At 42.5% G+C, this 18,367-nt stretch overlaps 2 protein-coding genes across 3 annotated transcripts; both read left to right on the top strand.

Annotated features, from left to right (window-relative positions):
* Window positions 1–979: 979 nt before the first annotated feature.
* On the top strand, window positions 980–5,652 carry LOC109899672 (tubulin beta-6 chain). 2 transcript variants are annotated; one of them, XM_020495106.2, is made up of 4 exons: window positions 980–1,130; window positions 2,800–2,908; window positions 3,030–3,140; window positions 3,934–5,652. In XM_020495106.2, the coding sequence occupies exons 1-4, from the start codon at window positions 1,074–1,076 to the stop codon at window positions 5,085–5,087; spliced, it is 1,431 nt and encodes a 476-aa protein (XP_020350695.2). In that variant the 5' UTR covers window positions 980–1,073; the 3' UTR covers window positions 5,088–5,652. The 2 variants fall into 2 exon arrangements, with proteins under 2 accessions (XP_020350695.2, XP_020350703.1); XM_020495114.2 differs by lacking the exon at window positions 980–1,130 and adding an exon at window positions 2,519–2,647.
* Window positions 5,653–5,767: 115 nt separating this feature from the next.
* Window positions 5,768–17,384, top strand: prelid3b (PRELI domain containing 3). Its single transcript, XM_020495126.2, has 6 exons — window positions 5,768–7,154; window positions 7,965–8,133; window positions 12,069–12,158; window positions 14,839–14,909; window positions 15,110–15,212; window positions 15,506–17,384. The coding sequence occupies exons 1-6, from the start codon at window positions 7,123–7,125 to the stop codon at window positions 15,623–15,625; spliced, it is 585 nt and encodes a 194-aa protein (XP_020350715.1). The 5' UTR covers window positions 5,768–7,122; the 3' UTR covers window positions 15,626–17,384.
* The last annotated feature ends 983 nt before the right edge of the window (window positions 17,385–18,367 follow it).

Here is an 18,367-nt window from a genome sequence, read left to right as displayed (position 1 = left end):
CCACAAATTATATTTTAAGGCAGCACACCTAATAATTTAAATGCTTTCCAGGTGACTGACCTCATGAAGCTGGTTGAGAGAATGCTAAGAGTGTGCAAAGTTGTCATCAAGGCAAAGGGTGGCTATTTAAAGAATCTCAAATATAGCATATATTTGGATTTGTTTAACACTTTTTTGGTTACTACATGATTCCATATGTGTTATTTCATAGTTCTGATGTCTTCACTATTATTCTACAATGTAGAAAATAGTAAAAATAAAGAAAGACCCTTTAATGAGTAGGTGTTCTAAAACTTTTGGCCGGTAGTGTGTGTGTGTATATATATATATATCCCATTCCTCCTTGATCACTCAACTGTGGTTGGGGTACCATATATATCTATATATATATATCCGATTCCTCCTTCCTTTGCAAACTGTTGGAGCGAAGGCGCTGTATACAATCTACAGCCAAACAATAACTTCTCTGAAAGAGGTTTAAAACTTTTATCAAGTAAAAAATTATTCCAATTTATTTCTGAGATTGTACAAAACTAGTTATATCCATTTATGCTTGAGAGCATCCCCAGAGTCAAATGCACTGTATATATTATACTTAATGAAGCATTATACTTGTTCAGCACATCAACATTCAATCGTACTTTTATTTCACCTTTATTTAACTAGGCAAGTCAGTTAAGAACAAATTCTTATTTTCAATGACAGCCTAGGAACAGTGGGTTAACTACCTGTTCAGGGGCAGAACAACAGATTTGTACCTTGTCAGCTCAGGGGTTTGAACTTGCAACCTTCCGGGTACTAGTCCAATGCTCTAACCACTAGGCTACCCTGCTGCCCCCATACTGTGTTAAATGTAAATGAAATGAAAGTCAAAAAGATATTACAGGGTACATGCTGTGACCTGGTGGTTTGGGTGTCACCCTGACAGCAGTGACATCAGATGCCCTCTGCAGTATAAAACCCTGGTGAGGAGGCAGTGTCATGTCAGATGCCCTCTGCAGTATAAAACCCTGGGGAGGAGGCAGTGTCATGTCAGATGCCCTTGTGTGTTAGCAGTCTCTAGCTCGCTCATCATGCGTGAAATTGTACATCTACAGATTGGACAGTGTGGAAATCAGATAGGCTCTAAGGTAAATGTACTGTTTACTATTCAAATGAGTTAAATGTGTTTTTATTCACTGAAGGGTTGATAAATTAACAGTTTTATATTCAAAGGGGTTAAATGTATCTTTTATTCATTGAAGGGTTGATAAATTAAATGTTGTATAGTCAGATGGGTTAAATGGGTTTTTTACTCACTGAAAGGTTGATAAATGAACTGTTTTATATTCAGATGGATTAAATGTGTTTCTTAAACACTATAATGCTTTAGCTCTATGCTTATCTTGATTCCAATCACAGTATATATACTACCGCAAAAACTATATATATATATACTGCATTTGAAGTATATATATATATATATATATATATATATATATATATATATATATATATATATATATATACTTCAAATGCAAATGCAGTATATATACTTCCACTAGAAATAAAATAAATATACTTCTACTGCAAATACAATATATATATATATATATATATATATATATATAAATATTGTATTTTCGGTGGAAGTATATATACTGTATTTGCAGTGGAAGTATATATATATATACCGGGTCCGGGTCAGTATATATATATATATACTTCCACTGCAAATACAGTATATATACTTCCACCGAAAATACAATATATATATACTTCCACCGAAAATACAATATATATATACTTCCACTGCAAATACAGTATGTATACTTCAACTGAAAATACAATATATATATACTTCAACTGAAAATACAATATATATATACTTCAACTGAAAATACAATATATATATACTTCCACCGAAAATAAAATATATATATACTTCCACCGAAAATACAATATATATATACTTCCACCGAAAATACAATATATATATACTTCAACTGAAAATACAATATATATATACTTCAACTGAAAATACAATATATATATTTTATTTACATGCAATGAGACTTAGAAACTGGTACAGTATGTTACAGAGTGGTACAGTATGTTACAGAGTGGTACAGTATGTTACAGAGTGGTACAGTATGTTACAGAGTGGTACAGTATGTTACAGAGTGGTACAGTATGTTACAGAGTGGTACAGTATGTTACAGAGTGGTACAGTATGTTACAGAGTGGTACAGTATGTTACAGAGTGGTACAGTATGTTACAGAGTGGTACAGTATGTTACTTGATGATAAGGTTGATGCCTTTCATATACTATTCAGAGTAGTAAAGCACAACATACCTATACATGTAAACCAATTGGCATTCTCTTTAGTATAATATATATATATTTCATGTTTGAAATAGTGTATATTGAGCAAGTTATTGGGTGCTGGCACGTTGCCTGCTGTGGCGGTTGTTGAGTGTGAGTGACAGGGAGTTCCCCAAAGGGCTCTCTGCTCAGAGATAAGAAGGAAGTCTCAGAAGGCTGGTACATTGAAGGGTGGGACATTTTTATCATGGCTGCTGCTGAGGACAAGCAAGAGCAACTGTATGATGTGTTCGATTTTCGCTACAGTTCACCACTATGGACGGCTCACACTTCATCATAATGTGTGTATTGGGGCATCTGTTGGGGTCTGGGGGTGTTATCATTAGAGCCTGAGGTTTTCCTGGCCTTTTGACCTGTTGAGTTGTCCCTGGTTCTGTGTTTTAGCTTGACTTTTGTATCAATGTCTTCACATCTATCCATCATGTCTTTACAGTTTTGGGAGGTGATCAGCGAGGAGCATGGAATCAGTGCTACAGGAATGTATGAGGGGGATGATCCTCTTCAGCTGGAGAGGCTCAACGTCTACTTCAACGAGGCAAATGGTAAGAAAGATGGATACATTATTGAAAAATGAAGAGCGTTCTTCAGTCCACAGGACTATCAAGATATATTATCTTGGACCAAATGCAAATCATTTATGAGATGTTCATTTTTTTCTTCCAGGTGGTAAATATGTTCCCCGGGGCCTGCTCCTTGACCTAGAACCAGGGACCATGGACAGTGTCAGGGGTAGCCGCATAGGAGCTCTCTTCAGGCCAGATAACTTTATACATGGTGAGAGTAACTGTACATCTGATCAAAGTTATTAACGACAGAAACGGTACATCTAATCAAAGTTATTGACGACAGAAACGGTACATCTAATCAAAGTTATTGACGACAGAAACGGTACATCTAATCAAAGTTATTGACGACAGAAACGGTACATCTAATCAAAGTTATTGACGACAGAAACGGTACATCTAATCAAAGTTATTGACGACAGAAACGGTACATCTAATCAAAGTTATTGACGACAGAAATGGTACATCTAATCAAAGTTATTGACGACAGAAACGGTACATCTAATCAAAGTTATTGATGACAGAAACGAGTAAATCTAATCAAAGTTATTGATGATGATGGAAACTCAATAATGATACTCTTTTGACACTATTGTAATATGCCTACTGTATCTTAAAGGGATATTTCACTTTTTTACATTTAAAGTGGCACTCCAGTCTCCTTTTCAACTCATTTAACACACGATTAACTTCACAAAAGGAACATCTGAAGAGGTGGTCCGGGTCAGTATTAGGTTCCTTTATTGTTCCTCAAGGGGGGAGGCCGATGACATCACACATTCCTGTCAGACCAACTCCTTGAATGAACTACTCCTTGAATGAACTACACCTTGAAGGTTGCAGTTGTGCATATTTTACTGTATTCATATTTGGGATATATCGCTTTTCTTGGGATATCGCAGTAAATGTTCAGAAATCGCTGGAGAACTTCCTTATTTACAATGTAAGTTAGTTGCACTAACATGATGGGCACAATTATCTTTCTGCCGGTTTCTATGAAATAGGAAACTCTGGTGCTGGGAACAACTGGGCCAAGGGCCACTATACAGAGGGAGCAGAGCTTGTGGACACCGTGATTGACAGGGTGCGTCAGGAGAGCGAGGGATGCGACTGCCTTCAGGGCTTCCAGTTCGTCCACTCTCTAGGTGGCGGGACGGGGTCCGGCATGGGCACCCTCATCATCAACAAGATCCGTGAGGAGTACCCCGATCGCATCATGACCAGCTTCAGTGTCCTGCCCTCGCCCAAGGTGTCAGACGTTGTGGTGGAGCCCTACAATGCCACGCTGTCCATCCACCAGCTCCTAGAGAACACGGATGAGACCTTCTGCATCGACAACGAGGCTCTCTATGACATCTGCTTCCGTACGTTGAAGCTCACCAACCCGACCTACGGTGACCTGAACCACCTGGTGTGCATGACCATGAGCGGAGTCACAACCTCCCTGAGGTTCCCAGGCCAGCTCAACGCCGATCTGAGGAAGTTAGCTGTCAATATGGTGCCCTTTCCTCGCCTCCACTTCTTCATGTCGGGCTTTGCACCTCTCACAGCTCGCGGCAGCCAGAAGTACCGCACCCTCTCCGTGCCCGAGCTCACCCAGCAGATGTTTGATGCCCGTAATATGATGACCGCCTGCGACCCCCGAAGAGGGCGCTATCTGACCGTGGCTGGGATGTTCCGTGGCAAGATGTCCACCAAGGAAGTGGACGAGCAGATGCTGATGATGCAACAGAGGAACAGCAACTACTTTGTGGACTGGATCCCTCACAACTGTAAAGTATCCGTATGTGACATCCCACCTCGGGGGCTCACAATGGCTTCCACCTTCATTGGCAACAACACGGCCATTCAGGAGATCTTCCGTCGCGTAGGAGACCAGTTCTCGCTCATGTTCAGGCGCAAGGCCTTCCTGCACTGGTACACTGGCGAGGGCATGGACGAGATGGAGTTCACAGAGGCAGAGAACAATCTGAATGACCTGGTGTCCGAGTACCAGCAGTACCAGGATGCCAAGGCTGAAGAGGAGGGTTGGGGGCCCGAGGAGGTGGCTGAGGAAGAGTCGGCTTCACCGGCTGCAACGAGAGTTCAGAGTACGGAAGTTACGACGATGGAGACTGTGACAGAGACTATTGAAACCATTGAGACTATAGCTGAGTAGATGTGGCATCATATGTTGTGTGGAATAATCATATTGTCACTGTCTTCTCGGTTCTGAGCAACAAGGCTGTGTCTGGAAGCTTCAACAAGTGTTTTTCCTGATAGTTTATAACAAGGGCCCAGGGTTTTTCCAGGTCAGGTCATGAGGTCAGGGAAAATTTCTAGCCCTACTCTAGTATTTGAGTCATAGTGTCCAAAGGAGATATCAGGATAATTGCCTGTTTAATGAAATGTACAGTGTGGTAATAGAGAGCGGTAATTCAGTGTCAATTGTCTGCATTTGTATACTGATGTAGGCCTATTTGATGTTTTTTATGAAACTGAATAGATAAGGAAAGAATTTGTCTGCCAAATATAGATAACAAATTATGTCAATGTTGTAATGTAGACTACCAGATTTCCCAAACTTGATTGAGATCATATGCAAATTGCAACAAGCTGTATTTAAAAGGGGAGTATAATGTTCTATTTGTTAATTATTTTGAGCCTCAGCAATTTTAGCAATGTATTCAGTGTGATATTGTGAACCATTTGTATTATATTATTAAAATTCTCCATTATAACAATAGTTCTCTGTGTGCTTAATTTGTGTGGATCTTCCAAGTTCAAATATTATTGTCAATGAACAATGTCCTAGGCCTGGTTTTAAAGCCCCCAAAACGCTACAGCAACATACAGTAGCTAGAACTCAGTCAGTGAGGACAGTTGGCACATAATTCCCTCCCACTCCTCCCATCTGACAGAGAGAGATTACTTGTGACTGTCTCTGTCCAGCTTGATAAGACCATTTGACAAGGCAGCGGAATTCCCCTTTTTGTACAGTGATAATATGCTCAGATCAGGCTGAAAGACCCATGAACTGTACCACCTGAAGACAGAGAATAATCTATGGACTAAAGGCCATGTAGCCTCAGTGGAGGCTGCTGAGGGAAGGACATCTGAAGACAGAGACTAATCTATGGACTAAAGGCCATGTAGCCTCAGAGGAGGCTGCTGAGGGGAGGACAGCTCATAATAATGGCTGGAATGGAGCAAACGGAATGGCATCAAACACATGGAAACCATGGTGTTGATGTATTTGCTAACATTCCAACTATTCCTCTCCAGCCATTACCACGAGCCCGTTCTCCCCAATTAAGGTGCCACGAACCAACCTCATGTGATAGGAATGTAGCTTAGAAGGAAATGATATAATCCATACCAGAGGATAATGACCTAGCATTCAGTCATCTCTGCAGTAGCTCTATACTCAGAGGACACCACATCCAAGACCATGTTTTCTCAGGATCAAGGTTGGACACACATTGAGTGATTAGTTATGTAACCTCACTGAAGGGGATAAATGTAAACATTGTCCAGTTGTTTTTACTATACTGTGATCCTATGTGGAAAGTGGAATAGTCTAGAGGACGTGTCAAACACATCCCAAGGTGGGCTGAGTGTCTGCAGTGTTTCCCCTGCTCCCTTGTACTTGATCAACGAATTAAGGCCACTAATGAGTAAATAACTCCACTCGCTGGTTGTTTAGGTCTAAATTGAAAGGAAAAAAACTAAAACCTGCAGACACTAGAGCCTCCATGGAAGGAGTTTGACACCGCTGAGCTGGAGGATAGAGATCCTATTTAGGAGAGAAAGCAAATCATCGTTGAAAAACAGTACTATTAATATGTGTTTATTTATTCAATGAATAAAAATGGATTCAACAGTAAGTCTACCTCATAGGACGTTATTCAAATGTGCGTTTGATATAAAGAACATGCACACACCAACATGCCAAAACTTGTGCCTGCCAGAAGAACATCCTGTCTAGTAGGCGCGTGCGTTTTGTTTTTCCACTTCGTCTGTGCGTTGTCGACCGCTGTCAATCAACGCAGGGGAATGCGGCGGAAGTGCGCCACACAAACATATGTCCCATGACTGCGCGTCGTAGGTGGTGGGGGGTTTGCACTGGGTCTTTTCTGAAGGTGGGCGGTTTTCCCAACAGTGTGACTGCAATCACCGGCTGATTCACTCCTAAGCTTCCCATCTCACCGACCATGAAGATCTGGACATCGGAACACATTTTCAAGTGAGTAGCCAGATTTCTATCTATTCATTGGTTTCTTCGTGTTGTTTCGCTTAGTATCCGATTTTGTCTTGAATTAACTGACTGAAGAATTCAACTTCACGATTTGTAACTTGGATCCCATGTGGATTTGGGTTTAGTCAGCAAAAGTTAACTAGCTAGTTATTTCAGTGTCTGTGAGAATCCTGACCCTGGCAGTTTGTATCAGTTAAACAGCATCTGAATATTTTAACTCAGCAGCTTCTAGCGGTCAGTGTTAGATTGCAGCGGAATTGCGTAACCAGCTCGTCGTAGTAGCAACCTTTCCCCTAGTAGTTGATGCGTCACACCGCAAACACATGGCTTCTGCCTCCTCCAATGCAACCTAGATTCTTCATCGAGAAAGAATCAATCCGTGGATACATTTAGGCTATTTTACAAGTCAAAGCACCAGTTTAAAAAAAAGGATGACACTCAGCTGCTATGTAGACAGAGTTGAATTAAACCAGTGAGGTTTTAGACTTCCATATCTCTTATCAGAGCATGTTACCCCCTGTCCTGCTCACTGCATCGATGAATAACAATCAACTCGTAGAGGCTGTGGCACATAAATAGACGAATGTTCATAGCGCTAAACGGCACCTGTTTCATCCACACAAGTGTTTAAATAAATATACGTATTGTCATGAATTGCACTTGTGATTTCAACTTCAATGTTAAAGTGTGTGTGTGTCTTATTATCCATGTATTTCAGTGTCTGACTGCCATGTGGATATCAGTAAAAACGTGCGTAATATAAATTGAATGCTGATAAACTCTTTCTCCCCTCCACAGCCATCCTTGGGAGACAGTCACCAAGGCTGCGATGCAGAAGTACCCCAACCCCATGAACCCCAGTGTGTTTGGGGTGGATGTGTTGGACCGTAGTGTGGACACACGGGGACGCCTGCACAGCAACAGGCTGCTGAGCGCTGAGTGGGGCCTGCCTTCCATCGTCAAGTCGGTAAGTGTTTTTGCTGTTATTTTTTATAGAAATTCAAACACGTAGAGGTATACAGGCTCTAGATAGATCAGAATGAAAGACGGGACCTAGATAGATCAGAATGAAAGACGGGACCTAGATAGATCAGAATGAAAGACGGGACCTAGATGGATCAGAATGAAAGACGGGACCTAGATAGATCAGAATGAAAGACGGGACCTAGATGGATCAGAATGAAAGACGGGACCTAGATGGATCAGAATGAAAGACGGGACCTAGATGGATCAGAATGAAAGACGGGACCTAGATAGATCAGAATGAAAGACGGGACCTAGATGGATCAGAATGAAAGACGGGACCTAGATGGATCAGAATGAAAGACGGGACCTAGATGGATCAGAATGAAAGACGGGACCTAGATGGATCAGAATGAAAGACGGGACCTAGATGGATCAGAATGAAAGACGGGACCTAGATGGATCAGAATGAAAGACGGGACCTAGATGGATCAGAATGAAAGACGGGACCTAGATAGATCAGAATGAAAGACGGGACCTAGATAGATCAGAATGAAAGACGGGACCTATCACAGTAGATTCTACTTTAGCAACATAATAGTAAGCAGTCTGGGTGTTATACTAGCCTTTTCGTTGAGCATTTTCTCTGCAATATTCCTAGAAATAGAATATTAAATGTTTATCGCGCAAATACGTCAAGCTTCATAAAATGAAAGTACAGCAAGACGGTGTCTTTTAACTTTTGACCTGCTGTTTCAAACCTTTCAACTGCTGTGTGACGGAAAAAAAAATGTGGGGTGTCATGGTTTGACACTCCTACCTGGTAGACTGCTCCTAGTACCCCTTCAGTGTTACTCGAGTTCATAGCCTAGCTTCACAGCCATATCTCAGTTACACATTCTCACACACTCTGCGTCAGGCCAGGCAATGCCTCTTCCATTATGCAGTAGTTGACCTTGGCCCCCAATACTCCCAGCCGTAGGGTGCTATTCCTGGACGTAGGGGAGTAGGGGGGGGGGGGGGGGGGGGGGGGGGGGTGGTGTGTGTAAGAGTAGCAGGCTCGCTGCCCACCGCTAGCCGTGGCACGAGACTGCATTGCTCTATGTCTGGCACATGCTGTCCTGAACAAGCTGGTACCGTTCCTAGTATCCTGTCCTGGCAGTACAGAGCTACCCCTATAAAACATAGTCCTGTCTGCTCAGTACAGAGCTACCCCTATAAAACACAATCCTGTCTGCTCAGTACAGAGCTACCCCTATAAAACACAATCCTGTCTGCTCAGTACAGAACTGTCCCTATAAAACACAACCCTCTTATCAGTGATGCAACAGGCAGACCTCGACCTATGCTGCCAGGGGCCTGCTGTAACAGGTGGAAGGAGGGGCCTGCTGTAACAGGTGGAAGGAGGGGCCTGCTGTAACAGGTGGAAGGAGGGGCCTGCTGTAACAGGTGGAAGGAGGGGCCTGCTGTAACAGGTGGAAGGAGGGGCCTGCTGTAACAGGTGGAAGGAGGGGCCTGCTGTAACAGGTGGAAGGAGGGGCCTGCTGTAACAGGGGGAAGGAGGGGCCTGCTGTAACAGGGGGAAGGAGGGGCCTGCTGTAACAGGTGGAAGGAGGGGCCTGCTGTAACAGGGGGAAGGAGGGGCCTGCTGTAACAGGGGGAAGGAGGGGCCTGCTGTAACAGGGGGAATGAGGGGCCTGCTGTAACAGGGGGAAGGAGGGGCCTGCTGTAACAGGTGGAAGGAGGGGCCTGCTGTAACAGGTGGAAGGAGGAGCCTGCTGTAACAGGTGGAAGGAGGGGCCTGCTGTAACAGGTGGAAGGAGGGGCCTGCTGTAACAGGGGGAAGGAGGGGCCTGCTGTAACAGGGGGAAGGAGGGGCCTGCTAAAACAGGGGGAAGGAGGGGCCTGCTGTAACAGGGGGAAGGAGGGGCCTGCTGTAACAGGGGGAAGGAGGGGCCTGCTGTAACAGGGGGAAGGAGGGGCCTGCTGTAACAGGTGGAAGGAGGGGCCTGCTGTAACAGGTGGAAGGAGGGGCCTGCTGTAACAGGTGGAAGGAGGGGCCTACTCAGGGCTGCTTTCAATGGTTTCCAGTCTCATCACCATGTTCTTGTCTGTAGCTATTAAACACTGTCCGGAATTAGTTTACTCTTTGCTGCATATGCAAATTGCCACAAGATTACAGTTACGACTATTATATGACTACAACGGATTTGTAAAAGATTAGGCTATTAATTTCATCTTCATTTATTGACCAGGTAGACTAACTTCAGTTTTAAAATGACAGTTCATACACATCTTATTCTTCAGTTTTTTGGGGGCAAATATTCCTATTATTTTTCCTTTGAAATGAGGTCATCTCCAGAGCTCTGATCTGACCCATAGTCTAGTACTATGGAAGCATTAACCACTGTTCTCCTCCCTTGCCTGGTCCTTTAATCTTAGCCCCCAGATACTGGTGCTGTGACGAGAGCCTACTCAACTCTGCCTTTTGGATTGGATCCTGGGAGGGAAGGTCGGCAGAGTCCTTTGACAGTCTTGCTCCTCCACCGGCCAAATCATTGACAGGACACTGTCTCCTGGGCTTTAATTCAAAAAGTCTCTCATAGTAGGAGTGCTGATCTAGGATCAGATTGTCCTTATACATCAATCAATCAATCAAATGTATTTATAAAGCCCTTCTTACATCAGCTGATGTCACAAAGTGCTGTACAGAATCCCAGCCTAAAACTCCAAACAGCAAGCAATGCAGGTGTAGAAGCACGGTGGCTAGGAAAAACTCCCTAGAAAGGCAGGAACCTAGGAAGAAACCTAGAGAGGAACCAGGCTCTGAGGGGTGGCCAATCCTCTTCTGGCTGTGCCGGGTGGAGATTATAACAGTACATGGCCAAAATGTTCAAATGTTCATAAATGACCAGCAGGGTCAAATAATAATAATCACAGTGGTTGTCGAGGGTGCAACAGGTCAGCACCTCAGGAGTAAATGCCAGTTGGCTTTTCATAGCCGATCATTGAGAGTATCTCTACCGCTCTTGCTGTCTCTAGAGAGTTGAAAACAGCAGGTCTGGGACATGGTAGCACGTCCGGTGAACAGGTCAGGGTTCTATAGCCGCGGGCAGAACAGTTGAAACTGGAGCAGCAGCACAGCCAGGTGGACTGGGGACAGCAGGTCCTCCGAGAAAGAGAGAGAGCGTACTTAAATTCACACAGGGGACAGGATAAATACTCCAGATATAACAGACTGACCCTAGCCCCCCGACACAAACTATTGCAGCATAAATACTGGAGGCTGAGACAAGAGGGGTCGGGAGAGACTGTGGCCCCCTCCGATGATACCCACAGACAGTGACAAACAGGCAGGACATCTAATTTATTATGATCTGAAAAGTAAAAGTGATCCTAGATTAACTCTACTACCCAGACTTTTTGTAGATTGGGGCACGTGGTCACAAAAAGTCTGGGTAGCAGTGATATTAATAGCAATTGTGTAGATTGGGGCAGGCGGTCACAAAATTGCTATTAATATCACTGCTAAGTCCTTTAAATATATATATTTTTAAAGTCTAGCACATAAACCGGCCAAAATCACTCAGAGGGCATTGACATCGTCGGAGAATCTCTGAGACAGAAAATATGACCGACCTTTAGAAAAGAACAATATTATAAATGAGTGGACTGTTGAGTGGAGGCCAAGTGTACAGTATATTACTGAGAAACCAGATTAACCAATCTGTTAGATCCAGCACTGACTTGTCCACAGACATGTCCTATATACCTAGCTAGTGCACAAAGGAAACCGTCTGATACATGTGTTCCTACTGGCTAGGCTGTTGAGATCAGTGCACGATGGACACTGTGCTCCGTCAGGACATTTTGAATGACACTAAACAGGGCTGGGGTCTGGTGCTTTGATCTTGTGGGTTCTGTTCTCTCTCATTCCAGATCATTGGCAGAACACAGACGTGCACATACATTCAGGAGCATTCTGTAGTGGACCCCATTGAAAAGACATTCGAGCTTCAGTCTTCAAACGTGAGTTCTGAAACTTTTTATGGTTTCAGCATAATGTTGTGTATAATACTTGTTGACATTGAGACATACACTGAGTGTAGGACACATTAAGAACACCTGCTCTTTCCATGATAGACTGACCAGATGAATCCAGGTGAAAGCTATGATCCCTTATTGATGTCACCTGTTAAATCCACTTCAATTAGTGTAGATGAAGGGGAGGAGACGGGTTTAAGAAGGATTTTTAAGCCTTGAGACAATTGAGACATGTATTGTGTCTGTGTGCCATTCAGAGGGTGAATGGGCAAGATAAAACATTGAAGTGCCTTTGAACGGGGTATGGTAGTAGGTGCCAGGCACACCGGTTTGTGTCAAGAACTGCAACGCTGCTGGGTTTTTCACGCTCAACAGTTTCCCGTCTGTATCAAGGATGTTCCACCACCCAAAGGACATCCAGCCAACTTGACACAACTGTGGGAAGCATTGGAGTCAACATGGGCCAGCATCCCTGTGGAACGCTTTCGACACCTTGTAGAGTCCATGGCCTGAGGGGGGGGGAACTCAATATTAGGAAGGTGTTCTTAATGTTTTGTACACTCAGTATACATATAAAGTGGGAAACGGTATGTAAACATTATTCGAGTTACCAGTGTTCAGTGACTATGTACACTCAAAAGTTTGGGTCACTGAGAAATGTCCTTGTTTTTGAAAGAAAAGCTAAACATTTTGTCCATTTTAAATATTAAATTGATCAGAAATACAGTGTAGACATTGTTAATGTTGTAAATGACTATTGTAGTTGGAAACGGCAGATTTTTAATGGAATATCTACATAGGCATACAGAGGCCCACTATCAGCAAACATCACTCCTGTGTTCCAATGGCACATTTTGTTAGCTAATCCAAGTTTATAATTTTTAAAGGCTAATTGATCATTAGAAAACCATTTTGCAATTATGTTAGCACAGCTGTAAACTGTTGTTCTGATTAAAGAAGCAAAAAACTGGCCTTCTTTAGACTAGTTGAGTATCTGGAGCGTCAGCATTTGTGGGTTCGATTACAGGCTCAAAATGGCCACCAACAAAGAACTTTCTTCTGAAACTCGTCAGTCTATTCTTGTTCTGAAAAATGAAGGCTATTCCATGCGAGAAATTGGCAAGAAACTGAATATCTCATACAACGCTGTGTACTACTCCTGTCACAGAACAGCGCAAACTGTCTTTAGCCAGAATAGAAAGATGAGTGGGAGGCCCCGGTGCACAACTGAGCAAGAGGACAAGTACATTAGACTGTCTTTCTCAAACCAGAAGCCTCACAAGTCGTCAACTGGTAGCTTCATTAAATAGTACCCACAGAACACCAGTCTCAACAGTGAAGAGGCGACTCCGGGATGCTGGCCTTCTAGGCAGAGTTCCTCTGTCCAGTGTCTTATTTTGCCCATATTAATATTTTATTTTTATTGGCCAGTCTGAGATATGGCAACAGTCTAAGGTTCAGGGCAAGCTTCTTGGTGGAGGCTGGATAGTGGTGACTGTTTAGCCTCTATAGAAGCTGTTTCTCACTCTCATTCCCAGGTGGGGGGTGCAACTCAATATTACCAAGGTGTTCTTAAAATGTTGTACACTTAGTGTATATCTTTCGTAGGTGGCATTTTGTAAGACCTATAGCCTGGCTGTTGCATTAATTTGTTACAAGACCAGACATGTAACCATTTACAAAACATGCTGTGTTGAAGAACCTGAAACTCTGGAAGCTGTCCTGGTCTCATTTCCAATAGCAGATGAGTGTGTCTGAGAACTCAGGAACCCTGAATGTAATGAGCCAAATGGTTTGATATTTATGGAAGGTCTACCTTGTTCTGTACTGAACAAAAAATATAAGCGCATCATACAACAATTTCTATGATTTTACTGAGTTACAGTTCATATAAGGAAATTAGTAAATTTAAATAAATTCATTAGGCCCTAATCTATGGATTTCACATGACTGGGCAGGGGTGGCCCACCCACTGGGGAGCCAAACCCACCCACTGGGGTGCCAGGCCCAGCTAATCAGAAAGAGTTTCTCCCCACAAAAGGGCTTTATTACAGACAGAAATGCTGTTCTGACGATCCCGCAGGTGAAGAAGACTGATTCGGAGGTCCTGGGCTGGCGTGGTTACACGTGGTCTGCAGTTGTGAGGCCAGTTGGACGTACTGCCAAATTCTCTAAAACAACGTTGGAGGCGGTTTATGGTAGAGAAATTAACATTCAATTCTCTGGCAACCGCTCTGGTGGACATTCCGACAGTCAGCATGACAATTGCATGCTCCCTCAAAACATCTGTGGCATTGTGTTGTGACAAAACTGCACATTTTAGAGTGGCCTTTTATTGTCCCCAGCGCAAGGTGCACCTGTGTAATGATCATGCTTCTTGATATGCCACATCTGTCAAGTGGATGGATTATCTTGGCAAAGGAGAAATGCTCTCTAACAAGGAGGTAAATAAATTTGCGCACAAAAATAAGAGAAATAAGGTTTTTGTGCATATGGAACATTTCTGGGATATTTTATGTCAGCTCATGAAACATGGGACCAACACTTTACAATTTGCGTTTATATTTTTGTTCAGTGTAGTTACAGTAATTTAGAGTGAATATGTATATTCCATTAAACCCCTGAACGTGTCTAATGCTGTCTGCCTCTATGATTCTCTCTGCAGATCACATTCACTAACATGGTGTCAGTGGATGAGAAGCTTACATACAGACCACATCCTGATGACGCAGAGAAGTAAGTACAGTCAAACCAAGGAAGGCTTTACTAACTTTGTTCCATGTTTACAGTGTATCAGGGGCTACTTAAAATGGGAGATTTCGATCTCCAATGTCACTTCCCTGGTTAAATAAAGGATAAATGCATTACATGAATATATATATATATATATATATATTATTTTATTTTAGACAAATTCTCCACTCTTGTCTGTGCAGGACGATATTGACTCAAGAAGCTCTCATCTCAGTCAAAGGGGTTAGTCTGAGTAGCTACCTGGAGGGAGTTATGGCTAGCACCATCTCTGCAAACGCAGGCAAGGTACGTGATCTCGGTCTTCACCTCACCTACTCAGATGGCTGGTCAGAGGAACACTTGTATTTTCATGTAGTTTGAAAAAAACTCATGTTGTCCATGATAGATAGGTCTCAGATCTTTGTGCTGTATAGCCTACACCTATGCTCGTGTTTGGCATGACAACTTCCATCGGAGCTATACAACACAACCAGATCCGGGACCAGGCTATGTCCTTTTGAAATCTGAGATCATTTATATTGTTAAAAAATAAAAAATATGCAACTTGTAATTTGTCTCCTCTCCTCTTCCTTCATCAGGGTCGTGAGGCGATGGAGTGGGTGATCAGGAAGCTAAATGCAGAGATCGAAGAGCTGGCAGCCGCCGCCCGCGGCACCATAAGGCCTCCCATGGCTGCTGCTATGACTTCAGAGAAATGATACCTCTAAGTTCCCAGCGACCAGCCTGGGGACATTGTTCTTCTCCTGCGTCAGAACAGACTCCACCTCCCTTTAGACTGGTCTGATTCTCATCAACTGGACAGGAATCAGATCTACAAGTTTGATTACAATTCAAGTACTGTATTTATTGTTATTATTTAAGTACTAACTGAAATGAAGGGAACAACGGTAATCCTAGTATATATATATATATATATATTTTTAAACATTTTATAGGCGAGGAGCATCTCAAATGCCGTGTCTGTTGGAGTAGAATCTAAATATTCTCAGTTGCTCTGTGCCCAAGTTTGAGACTAGAGCAGGTCATATTATCAGCATGCAGTAGTACTATAGCCTCAGGGACCGTGTCAAATATAGAGGACGGTTCAGCGAGTAACAACTTGGTTCTGCACCGATCTTGTTGGACTGTGCTAGCCTGGTGCCAGAGTTGGCAAGAGAGCACAAACCGATCTGGGACCAGGCTAAGACCGTATCAGAGGTTATTGAATAAATCCTGGGGATGCAATCACCTATAACAGACAGAACAAGAACAGTTTCAACATGCTGAATTTTAATACCATCTTCCCTGCGCAAAGCTGCACCTAAATTAAGAGTGGTAAGGCGTGGTTGGGGTTTTTCATACTTGACAGTGACATATATTTATTGAGTGAAATCACTAACAAGGGGGGGGGGGGAGTCAAATGTGACTTTGGGAAGAATTAACAGATAAGAAACTTCACGAAATTTTACTAATGAATTGTTCTTCGGTGACCCTCTGCCAGCACAAAATGTCTGTGTTCTCAGTGTTATGACCCCAACAATGAATGCATTTTCTAACACACATACTGTACAGAAGAGAGGGGTCATGCTCCGGGCCCTCCAGTAATATTCTGTATTCTCTCCCAAGAGTGAAACTAAGTATTTCAATAATATAAAAGAAGTGTTTTTGGTTAAATGTTCTGTACTGCTATAGCCTCCAGTATGTTATGGAAATGTCTGCTATGTTTGACGTATGGAGAGAATATATTATTTATTTGATGTAATATAGAGAGATGAATGTGTTTTTAATTTGGTTGTAAACAATGGTACTTGTTGTCAATGGTACTTACAGCCTGGGATGTCCAGTATATATTCTAGATCATAACGCTGAGGAGATCAAATGTCTCTGCTACCAACTCTAAGGGACGGTTTCCTGTACGCAGATCAAGCTTAACACTGGACTATTGATATGTTGTGTTTTTAATCCAGGACTAGGTGTAATCTGTGCAAACCTGACCAGAATGTTTTATCTTGAGTCTATGGCGAAAACTTGTGTTGTCAAGGAAAGAAAGATGCTACAGTCAGTACGTGTGATGTATGCATTCCAAAAACCATGCCAGTTTGCATTCTCAATACAATTGTGTTATGTTGCCAGAGTCCAGTTCTAATATGCTTTAAAAGTGGTAATGTCAAATATTCCTGGTTTGTTAATGAACGTTCTGTTCTGACATGACCTGATGTTAGAACAAAGGGACATGTTGATCGTTCTAACATGTAAGGAGGAATTTTGTAGGTGTTTTTAAAATATATATTTTATTTTTTTACCCATATTTAGAATAAAAGAACTTAACTCTACACCTGCACAACAATAAAACTCAGTTGGTGCTGAAGTCATAATGGATTCAAATGCTTCTGTAAACTCCAAGTTCCAAATGGTCAAACAGAAATGGAGACCAGGCATGTTGGTTTACGTGAAAGAAATAAAGTCCTCTAAAATATGTTTGCTTTTACATTTTGTTGTTTGAGCTCAGATAAGCAATTGAACTGTCTATGATTGTAGCTACATACATATTTTAATTCTCTACTTTGACAAAGATTTGTGGAATAGGGTTTTATGGCAAAGCTGTCTGCGCTATTCCGAGACCTGTGTATTTTGAGCAGCCAATATGCCTGCATTTTTTTTTTTAGGGGGGAAAAGAGGTTGAGATGGCGGCAGAAGATGCCCTACCACAGCTCTAGGATCAGATTACCCAACGCCCAAATCCTATCCTTGAGTTAATTGATGTACTTTTCCTTTCCAAGGCTGCAAACCGCCAAGTCTAAGGGTAGAGCTTGAATAAATTCAAGCCCCTTGGGTGCTGCCATAGTTACACTAGAAGTGCCCTTCCAAGAAGGCTCAAGGTCAATGGCCACAGATAAAATGACGTTTGATTGGACTGATCATGTCAACATCATACTTTCAAAATCTTAGCTAACAGTCCTCATGAATCAAGTTGACAATCTACTGGCAAATCCTTTTTAATCCTTGTCATATGAAGAGAAATTATAGATAAAATGTATCGGTGCTCATCGGCCATTGGACATTAACATTACACAAGTTGGAAATCGCAAATTCTACAAGTGGTTTGGGAAGGAGTCCGTGGCTAACTGCAAGCATTGCAAAACAATCATTAGCCTGCTATTCAGTGGAGTGGCTTTGTGGTCTCAAGTCTTTGATTAAGGGTCTCTTTTCCTAGTTTATAATGATAAACATTCAACATTGATGTCAGTGAAGCATGATTTGTGCCGCGCTCAAAACAACTTAACTCGGAACTGCAAAATCAGACTTTAGTGAGTTCAAGACAACTGGGAACTTGGGGGAAAATGAGCTACGACTAGGAAAATATGTTTTGAACTTTCATCCAACTTGGAATTGTAAATCGGGAACACAGACCTGTTTCTAGAGCTATGACCTGAAGATCACTGACGTCATCATGATTCAAG

Source organism: Oncorhynchus kisutch, linkage group LG1 (genome assembly GCF_002021735.2).
Source record: "Oncorhynchus kisutch isolate 150728-3 linkage group LG1, Okis_V2, whole genome shotgun sequence".
Classification (NCBI taxonomy): Eukaryota; Metazoa; Chordata; class Actinopteri; order Salmoniformes; family Salmonidae; genus Oncorhynchus; species Oncorhynchus kisutch.
The sequence above is the reverse complement of the archived record's forward strand: the minus strand, read 5'-3'. Positions and strand labels throughout refer to the sequence as shown.

Coding starts and splice junctions, on each gene's coding strand:
- LOC109899672 (XM_020495114.2), top strand. CDS start 2,588: ATGATGTGTTCGATTTTCGCTACAGTTCACCACTATGGACGGCTCACA. Junction 2,648..2,799: donor GGCTCACACTTCATCATAAT/GTGTGTATTGGG, acceptor ATGTCTTTACAG/TTTTGGGAGGTGATCAGCGA. Junction 2,909..3,029: donor CTACTTCAACGAGGCAAATG/GTAAGAAAGATG, acceptor TTTTTCTTCCAG/GTGGTAAATATGTTCCCCGG.
- prelid3b (XM_020495126.2), top strand. CDS start 7,123: ATGAAGATCTGGACATCGGAACACATTTTCAA. Junction 8,134..12,068: donor TGCCTTCCATCGTCAAGTCG/GTAAGTGTTTTT, acceptor CTCTCATTCCAG/ATCATTGGCAGAACACAGAC. Junction 12,159..14,838: donor TCGAGCTTCAGTCTTCAAAC/GTGAGTTCTGAA, acceptor TTCTCTCTGCAG/ATCACATTCACTAACATGGT.